The sequence below is a fragment of the Salarias fasciatus genome, chromosome 22 (assembly GCF_902148845.1).
Source record: "Salarias fasciatus chromosome 22, fSalaFa1.1, whole genome shotgun sequence".
Taxonomy (NCBI): domain Eukaryota; kingdom Metazoa; phylum Chordata; class Actinopteri; order Blenniiformes; family Blenniidae; genus Salarias; species Salarias fasciatus.
The window spans coordinates 10929049-10939227 of record NC_043765.1 but is presented as its reverse complement, the minus strand read 5'-3'; the positions used below and the strand labels follow the sequence as shown (position 1 = coordinate 10939227).

Sequence of the window (10179 nt, the reverse complement as noted above, 5' to 3'; positions counted from 1 at the left end):
TCTGAAAATAAATAAATTAATAAATTAAATAATTAATACATAAATAAATAAACATGCATTTGCTGATAATTGGTAACTTGTGAGAGTATGAGGAAATAATCTATGCAACTGTTCAATAATCGTCAGAGCTATTTCTTTCTGAAAGGGTTTTCCTGCACAACACTGTTTCTTATTTCATGTGTCCTCTTGTCGATGCCTATTTTGTTCCTGTAAAGCGCTGTTGGACCTACGTGTCCCGACTCGCTGTTCGTAAAGCTGCACTGGAAATATACTGAATGCGTCAGAGGGAGTGGCGCAGCCGGACGGGTCTGGGCGCAGCAGGAAAAAAAAACTCACTATTCGACTGCGGAAGTTCGACTTTGTTCGCAAAGAAGATCTCCGAGGCCGTCGTCCTTGTTTGTGGTAAAGTAATTTTTATTCAACTCTTAATAATGTCAGTAATCGTCAATGTTTGACCCGCTTTGGGTTTGTATATTTTAGATTAGGTTTACTTTTTACCTTGAAGGTTTATTCCACCGTTAATTATGGAAAATAGAAAATGAAAGAGAGCTTCTGAGCCTTTTAAAGGTTTTTATGAACATCTTTGAAAAAAAAATAAACCAAAAAACCTGACTTTTATCGGTATTCAACGTGTTTGTGCGCACGAGGCAGATAAGGACGACGCCTGTGTGACGCAGCGCAAACTGGGTTTTGTTTTTCCACTAAATACTTTCTGTTGCGCAACAGAAACAGTCATCTGATGTATTTGTCTTGTATGTCTCTATAAACACCAGATCCATGACAGAAAATCGTTTATCGTATAAAATTATTTTATACAATATCTGTAATCTATATCTACATCTGTAATGACTGTTTTTCTTGTTAAACTCAGTTTTGAACAGTAAAATACATTTTTTATTCGTCTCTAAAAGCACAGCGATTTGAAAGCGGGAGTTCTCAGTAAAATGCAGTATGATCTATAAAGAGGACAAAGAATAAGCTTTGAATTATTAGACCATGGTGTCGAACAAGTTTAAAAAGTAATACAGTTTTAAGAGGGAAATACTGAATTACTAAGACTGCATAAGGGCTACTGTGGAGTTGTCTGTTACACCACTAGATTTCTGTACAAACATTTGATAAAAATTGTATTATAAACACTTTATTGATTCAAAGGAAAACTTAATAAGAGCACTGCTCAACACAAAAGTGACAACTGACTAAATAGAATGGCATAGAAATAATGCAGTATATACGTGTTAAACCGTGACAGTGAATAAGTACAATATTTACCCATTAAGTGGGTGACGGTTAAAAAAAAAGAAATTACAACAGAGGAGTTGAAGAGCTGCGTACATACCACCTTCAGAAATGAACTGTAGAATTTAAATAAAATGATTTTTTTTCATGTAGTTTTGCTTTTATTGGCAAAAAAAACCCGATTTGTATTGAAGTAAAAGTGTGACACACACTCCAGAAGTAAACTGAGACTGTTTTAATCATTTAGCCCAGTACTTTTTGTCAGTGGTGTATTATATGCGCATTCTCTCAAGTGGAAAATATTATGATTCCATTGTTTCTTTTTAGCATTGGTACTATCTTACTGTAGTTAAGTAGTTATTATATTTTACACCTTTAAATTATAAATATATTGTTTTCCAGGTGCCAGTGAGCAAGAATGGGGAGTGATTCACAGTAAGAACTATTTTTTTTGTTTCAAAGAGATTCAAATGAGTAATGACATGTTGAAAGATTAAAAAACCCTGTTAGTTCTTGTTCTTCCTTAGTTGATATGAGTCATACATATAGTTTGTGGTTTTGAGGTCAGTTAAATATGCAGCAGAATTTGAGAATATCTGGTGGTTTATCTGCTCCCCCAACACACACCTGAAGTGCAAAGGGGACCTGCGCAGAGGAGGTCTATGAAGTGTGGACTGAGGAGGCCAATGGGGAGGCTGCAGGACTGGAGCATGTGACTCTTTTGAGAACGACATCGATGGGCTCACGCACTGCATCATGGACTACATAAACTTCTGTGTGGACAGCACTGTGCCAACCCAGAGGGTAGGGTGTTTCTCCAACAACCACCCATGGGTCACCCCTGAGCGTAAAGTCTTCCTGTACCAAAAGCAAAGGGCTTTCACCTCAGGGGACAGAAAGGAGCAGAGGAGAGTTCAGCAAGAGCTCCAGTGGAGGATCAGGAGGGCTAAGAAGGACTATGCGAGGAAGCTGGAGGAGAAGATGGCCCAGAACAATGCCCGAGATGTGTGGAGAGGACTTAAGAACATCTCTGGATTTGGGCCGAGTGCCAGAGGGCCAGCTGACGGAGACCAGCACTGGACGGATGAATTAAACGGTTATTTCAACTTATTCCATTCTCGCCCCACCCACCCCCTCGCCGCCCTCCCTGCTCCCTCCTCTTCACATGTCTCCAGTTGCTCAAAAATACTTTACCTGGCAAGTGTTACCCCAATACTCAATGCCGCTTGAGGACCGGTTCACTTTTGGATTGTGTTTTTTCAGCCACAGACAGCCCGAGATGAGAGGACCGCTGAATGGTGACTTAAAAGTTCTCCTGCTCATTATGAAAGGTAGGTTCTAAAGGTTCAGTCCTGTGGATCACCTGCCATAGGAGCTGTCTATTAAGGGATCTCTCTAGCTTGATGAATTCCAGGAGGCAAGTGATTGGAACACCACATGATCAGTTTGGTAAAATTAACCTGTCACACGACGGTCTAAACCGAACAATCCAACGCTTGGTGAATTCTACTTCACAATGACAGGAAGAGCCAACATCGAAGGATCAAAAAGCGATGCCATGACTGGACACTTGGTCGCAACAAGCCAGTTACCCCTGTGGTAACTTTTCTGACACCTCATGCTTGAAACACAAGTAGTCAGAAGGATCATGGGGCCCTGCATTCACGATCTGTATTCATACTGGAAATCAAGTCCACAGGCAGCACCTGTTAGAGAGACACAGAGGAAGAGGACATCATAACGGGCTGCTTAAACTCACATCCATTGTGGACAACAGCTCTCACCCACTGCACCGGACGGTAGAGGAGTTTAGCTCAGTGCAGGAAAAAGCGCTATCGCAGGTCCTTCATCCTCACCGGTGTCTGACTGTACGACTCCACTGTGTAGAATATGTACAATAACCCTGGACATTATAATATCCTGCAATCATGGTCACTTTATAACCCCCATAAGCAAACATAAACACTTCATTATACCTCTCATTCTGCTGCACAAAAAAACATATTTGTACATTTTTGTATTACAGTTCCTATTATATTTTTTAAGATTTGTGTTGTATGTAACGTTGGATCTTTTCATATTTTTATTATCATTCTTGTTATGATTTGCACTATTACTTATTCTTACTCTGTATTTGCACCTTTCATCACTTTTTAATAAAGTATATTCTATTCTAAAGCAAGATAAGGAAAGTGGGAGTCCTGTGTTCTTTACCCGGAGATTCTCCTGACATCTGAGGGACCAGCTGGTGAGCTGGTGCCCCGACTGCCATCAGTATAGGCAGAGATGGTCGAGGAGACACTGCTCCCGCTCCTGTGGGGTGATTGAAGTGTGTCCCAGCTGCATGGAATCCTCCACGGGTGGTGGATTTGAGACAGCTGCGTCGGCAGTGAGATCTTTGGTCAGGAGGAACAGAGGGAGGTTATGTAAAGTATGGATGTAGCATTGTAACAGAATTGAGTCAGTTCCACCAATTATTGAGTCAGTTCCACCACATCTTCAAGGTGCCACTGAAAGTATGACCACACGTTGCTTTCGTTTATTCTTACAAGATTTTGTCTTTTTTTCAGGTTAGCAGGACACCTGGGGAGTTGGTCTAAGTTTCACCAGTGCAATGGAAAAACAGGTCTACTACGCACACACCCTTGACTCAAATTTAACAATACCCAATAATAATTGTATTTTGACACTTTATATTTAATGTTCCATGTCCATGTGTTACAGGAAAAGAGTACCAGAATTGGGTATCAAACATGGTTTCCCAATGTAATCGCCTTAGCTTGCCCTTAATGAGTCCAGCCGGTGCCACACTGACAATCGGGGGTGTGGAGGACACCATTTACAGAGACAAACCAGGTGAGGTGAATGGATGGGGGAAGTTCTACCTCGAGGACGAGGTGAACATGCAAGTCATCGGTGTCGTGGAGGGCACCTATTGCCCGTACGACCTGGTTCTGATGACATGTGAGGACAAGAAGATCTACGCTTACGATGGAGAGGAGCTGCACCTGGTGGCACCTGGTCTGAAACAGCTGCGTGACGAGGGAATTGAGTATCCAGCATCCAAGAGCTACTACAACGGAGAGGCCTTCAAAAATATGGTGAGCAGTTACTTCCTTACTGAGAACAAGTTTTGTCCCGTTGAATTACTGTCAGTGTGTATTCAAGTTTGTTTTTGATGTTGTGTGTTGTGTGTAGACAGAGGAGGACTGGGACAAAGTGAGAAAAGGTCCTGTGGGAAGGAGGTTGGACGAGGAGCATCGGAAAGTTGTGACAGCAAATAAATCCCGATTCATACAGAGTCTCAAGAACAGCAGAATGAAGAGACGTAAGCATCTTTATCTGTTGTGCAGCGTTCAAGCTGAGGGCATTGTTCTTGGCATGTGTTATGTATTAAAATCAGTAACGGATGCTCTGTGAAGGCAAGATTGAAATACTGATTCAATCTAATTTAAAGAAGAAAGAACCATAGGAGCTGACTATTTGCCTTCTTTTTTTTTTGTTGCAGGCATGAGGCTTATTGAGGCTTCATGAAGATGGGAATTGTTTAATCATCATCTGGGATGTTACTTGTGATTTTATGCACACAGTGTTTTGTTGTGGGTACTGAACTGAACAGTCCAACATCTGTGGCTGAGCGACAGACACCCGCTGCGTCCACCGTACAGCATCATCTGCAGGAAAAGGATCAGCTTCAGTGAGAGGAGGCTCATTGTCCTGCTCCGCTGACAGACTTGAAATCTTGCTGAGCTTTTATGTGTTGTTTTTTTTTTTTTTCAAAATGTCTCATCACAGGATTGCAAGCAGCCCATGATAGCATAAAGTCTCTTATTAAGTCATTAAGTCTTTTTATTCTAAATTTTCCCCTTGTAGGACTACTAAAGGCCCAAATAATTAATCAATTCATCAATTAAATAATTCATTCATTCATTCATTCATTATGTCATGTCAGTCAAAATGAACTCTACTTGTGACTGCTGAATAGCCATTCTCTATAAGATTAACAGTCGTCATTTCAAGTCCTGTCCAGCAGAGTCCTGCAGAACGTGGATCTGCCACTCGAGAAGATGCTCTTCACACTGCGCTACAACAGATGACATTCGCTGTGAAGTGGATGAAAATATGTCTGAATGTGCATGAAAGATTTGCAATACTGTTCATGTTGAATATTCAATTGCAATATTTATTGCAATATAACGGGCGACAGGAGCTCAGATGGTAGAGCAGGTCGTCTTATAACCTGAAGGTTGGCGGTTCGATCCCCGCTCCCGCAGGCGTAAAACTGTCGTTGTGTCCTTGGGCAAGACACTTCACCCACCTTGCCTAGTATGAAAGTTATGAGAGTGAATGGTTGGTGGTGGTCGGAGGGGCCGATGGCGCAGATTGGCAGCCTCGCTTCTGTCAGTCTGCCCCAGGGCAGCTGTGGCTACAGTGGTAGCTTACCACCACTGAGTATGGTGTGAATGAATAATGCAATGTGAAGTGTCTTTGAGTGTCCTGAAAAGCGCTATATAAAACCAATGCATTATTTATAAATAAGGGTGTGTTTTGTCTTTTGCACAACACACCCGTGAAATAAAACTGTGAAATATACACATTCAGTGTCTTGTGCTCAGTTAAATACAATAATGTGTAACCTTGCTGTCGTCTTCAAATGACTGTGTGAATAGTGTATATGTATAAACACTTCCAGGGTAAACTGTCATCACGAAAACACGACAAGGCCTTTTGAGGATCTTGCTCATAAACAATGGCGTCAGGCCCTTTTCACCTTGAAGACACTTTCATTGACATGAATACTTGCCTATGAGGAATGAACTATCCATTTTGAGCAAGTGACATGGTTTTGCAGGTTGTCACTAGGGTTTGTACTTTGTACAGTTATTTTTAGACATGCATTAACCTTTGTGCAAATGTAAAATGTGATTTGAGAACTGCACTAAAGTGACTGACAAAAACTGAAAACTCTAATATTGATATTACCTACATTTGGCAAATGCCTTTGGTTTTTGTAGATATTGCTGACACAGTCTAGGGGGCTTCTTATCCCACTGAAATTCTGAAATCAAGCTTTCTACACTTTGGAAGAAAGAATGGGGAAGAAGAAAGGTAAGTGTGCATTGGAACAGGGGAGTATATTCATTTAAATACAGTGGATTCGTGCCACCGGCTGCTTTAGTAAAGACAAAAGCTTCTCGAATCTGGCATATTAAAGTGACAAAATTAGCTGTAGGCAAGTTTGGAAACTCGTCTTCAACACCATCCATACCAGAAAGTGTTCTGTAATAAAGCTTGGCGAAGTTGTTTAAACTTTTAGACCTTCAAGTTCTTGAAGTCCTCTGACAGAAAAAACACCAACATCTCTTTCTGCTACGATAATGTCTCAATGTTTCACGGCTGTTATCAACTAACACATTGGAATCCCTAAAAAAGACAACAGTTACTACGAGTAACTTGTATGAGTCTGGTATGTTGTTCTAGCAGCAACACTTTTATTTCCCGTAAGTCACACCCTGGGTTTAAAGGTTCCATTTTGAGACTTCATGCCCTCACAAGAGTTAGTTGCATGACGTAACCGAAAAATGAGGAAGTGCCGTTGACAAAAGGGAGGGACTCTGACATCTCAGTTTGTCAGAGTAAAGTTTCATTTATGTGGAAGCTACGATGGTGAGTCCGTTCTTTTCAGTGGTTGATTACTGTATAAACTATTCTCTCTCTGTACACACACACACACACACACACACACACACACACACACATATATACGTATATACAGAGAGAGAGGGAGATACATGTCTGTTTGTATTAATACTTATTCTTTTCTTATTTCTCTGTTACATCAGGCTGCTAAACCCGACAGACGGTGAGTTAGCCGATGTCCTATCATACAAAAGTTTACTATCACGTTTTGTTAAGAAGTCCAATCTTACTCTTGTTTGCTGTTTTAGTGATGAATGTCTGGAAGACAGAGAGATTTTCAGAAAGAACGCTGCTAAACTAATTGAAGAAATGGTATTTCTGAGTGAAGACACTGAAGAGGATACCACACCATTAGTGGATGAGGTCAGTCTGATGTTAACCACATGAAACAATACTGGAAATGAGTCTTTAATATATGATGCTCATGCAACTTCACAATTTGTATGTTCAGGTTCTTCACAGCATCTTCTTTTTGGGACGAGTCTACGACCCACAGTTTAGTCCTGAGGGTATTGAGATTGATCAAGAGATGCGAGAATTTTTGGAGGACTCCTATCCTGAAGCTTTTCGACTTTATTCATCTCGACTACCCCATCGAGCCCCGTTTTCGTGTGTGCTGGACATGGTGAGACTATAAAAAGAAGAGACAAAGTTTCACCTTGTGGACATTTGCCTACCTGCTTAGTTATTACTGTTAATACTGTGATCAAACAACTGTTTCCTGAAATTAAATATGATGACAGTATGAAAGGAAGGAATATCAGCAGTTTGATGTTGTCTTGTTGGTTGTTTTCAGATTGTGCACATTGCTGGACAAGAGAATGAGGAAGAAGTAAAAAACCAGCTGCAACAGTTTGTTCAGCAGCTAGAGGGGGATCAACCAAAACATTTGTTGTCCACCACCATGTGCATCTCTCAGATCAACAGTCCGGATTCAGGCCGCCACTACGGAGTCTCCATGTCCACCTTCGGACGGGTTGCTGGGAAAATCATGGTTGCTGCCTCCTGCTTACAGACCTGGCATCAGCTCGTAGCTGGGGCAGTGCTGTCCTATGATCAACGCTTCAAAAAGAAAATGCCTCTAAGGTCAAATTTTAATGGAACCATCAGACTTCCCCAGAATATCAGGTGTGAAGCGTACAACATTCGTGATCAAACACTAAAACACCCCTGCTCATCGTGCGGAGATTTGTTTGGTTTGAACAACACTGAAGAGAAGAGATGGCGCTATGGAAACTGTGCTGAAGTTGAGAGTGTGAGTAAACTGCTCAAGACTGAGGCACAAGTTACAGAGCAGGTGGAGTTCCAAGCAGAGTGGACTGCTGAAAGTAGAAAACAAGTTGAAGACGAAGTTCGTAAAGAACTTGAGGGTTGGTTGAGAATGAAAGGCTTTAGGTGGGATGGTCAGTTTTATGTCCCACAAAGTATTCAGCCCCTTGAAGAAAATGATTTTGAATTCAATTGATATCTCAATGAGTTGTTATTTCTGTTGCCCAGTTTCTTCTGTGACGACCCTCCACTTTTTACGCATTACCACCCTGTGTCTGTCTTCGTGTTCAGTCTTACACAGGGTTTAATTGGTGAGGCTACATCAATTAAAAAATTAATCATCCGGTTTTCATATATTCAAATTCAATCTCCTTTAAGTTTAATTATTTATTGCCCTGGGCACCTGTCTGTTTATTTTGTGTGTGTGTTTTTTTATGGGTATATATTTAATAAGTTGTATATTTTGACTTCTTGATTTGATGGTTTATCAACATGACTATCATAAGTTTGTCATAATATTGTTGGGTTGGTTTTAGGGTTTTTTGTGTCTGTTCCCTTTTTTTTCTCTGTGTTTTCTAAATTGGCATTGCATTGCATACTGAGTACTAATGTTTGTAGCCAGTATGTGCCACACAATTTCAAAATAAAGTGGGGAAAAAAATTAATCATCCTCCTGGGTTTTATTCATGTATGGACAAAGTTGTTGATAAGCATCATATTGGTGAACTAAATAGATGAAATGAGTCAAGAGTGTGAAACCTTGGAAAGATGAAAAAGCTCTTTGGCAAAGAAGCAACTTCACCTCTAAAATTCAATGAACTGTTTTTTTCTCTGAACCTATAGTTTGTCTTTATTTTAAATTAAGATTATTTTGTTCATTATCCACACATGCAAGTAAATATTTGAAAGCCGACAATATATTATTCTTGTGAATGGTGTGTCTGAAATGTCCAGTTTCCACTTTATTTACCAAGCTCAGATGCACATCACTGTAGTGAAGATGTCAATGTTAAAATGTATATATGTTTGTATATTTGGAGAAAAATGGTGATATGGCATTAAACCATTGAAAACATTTGGTTGTGACACACTGTCTGTACAATAGGTATCACTGTAGGTCAGGCTTTGAACCTCTGGTCTGTTTGATGGAAAGTCATGAGATTTTAACCTGAAAAAGGCTTTTTATATTTACTCATTTACTTATTTTAGTACCACTGTGGCATCAAAGTGAATATCCACATTTCAATATGTGTTTGTCAGAGTTTAAATAGATTATGGACAGCTATTCATTAATAAGACTTTTCGATGGAGTCCCACTGCTAACAGAAACATATTTGAGTTGAATATACATTTTTGGGCGAATAAAAGGCATAAAGAATGGTCCTCATTTTCATCTTCCAAAGTTCACCTGGAGCTGCAGCACTTCCTCCCTGGTCAGGACAGGAAGACCCATCAGTGGCTCCACCTCGTCAGGAAGCTGAGACCTGCAGGACTGACAGCTCAGCTCAGTCCTCTGCAGGTTCTCCAGCTGAGCTGTGGACAGCGTCCTCTGCTCCTGCATCAAAGCTGCTGGGGAAAAGAAAGCCCTGCAGAGGGCGCTGGAGGTCTGCAAACAGGATGATGGGGAGCAGTCAGCGTCTCACTTTCACAGAGACGTCGGCACTGTTTGAATATTCACTCAGCATTTTGCTGAAAAGTAAGAATTAACTAAATATGCGTTTTAAGAGTGTCTGAGACGACGGTATTTCATGTTTTCATGGGAATTATGAATGGAGAAAGACTCCATCAGTCTGAGCCCAACTACTGTATGAGACGTTTAAAGGCCACCATAAACGTTCGCAAATTCTGTCGGCTTACTTTGTTGTCTTTCTTCCCCCACGCTACGTGTAGGGGAGGCGCTCTTTTCCCCTTTGTTTTGGTTTTTTTTTTTTGCCCCTCACATATTACTTTTCAGTTTCCCAGGGGGTCCTG

General features: G+C 40.8%; 2 protein-coding genes across 3 annotated transcripts; both read left to right on the top strand.

The window, feature by feature from the left end:
* The first annotated feature begins 276 nt into the window (after positions 1–276).
* LOC115409292 (uncharacterized) lies at positions 277–5360 on the top strand. 2 transcript variants are annotated; one of them, XM_030120401.1, is made up of 7 exons: positions 280–402; positions 1642–1674; positions 2503–2570; positions 3810–3865; positions 3964–4340; positions 4438–4567; positions 4748–5360. In XM_030120401.1, the coding sequence occupies exons 5-7, from the start codon at positions 3993–3995 to the stop codon at positions 4771–4773; spliced, it is 504 nt and encodes a 167-aa protein (XP_029976261.1). In that variant the 5' UTR covers positions 280–402; positions 1642–1674; positions 2503–2570; positions 3810–3865; positions 3964–3992; the 3' UTR covers positions 4774–5360. The 2 variants fall into 2 exon arrangements, with proteins under 2 accessions (XP_029976260.1, XP_029976261.1); XM_030120400.1 differs by lacking the exon at positions 2503–2570 and having other exon boundaries at positions 277–402.
* A 1522-nt stretch (positions 5361–6882) lies between these two features.
* Positions 6883–8873, top strand: LOC115409546 (uncharacterized). Its single transcript, XM_030120779.1, has 5 exons — positions 6883–6906; positions 7083–7102; positions 7188–7302; positions 7391–7564; positions 7736–8873. Exons 1-5 carry the CDS (start codon positions 6904–6906, stop codon positions 8402–8404), a joined length of 981 nt encoding a protein of 326 aa, XP_029976639.1. The 5' UTR covers positions 6883–6903; the 3' UTR covers positions 8405–8873.
* Positions 8874–10179: the final 1306 nt, after the last annotated feature.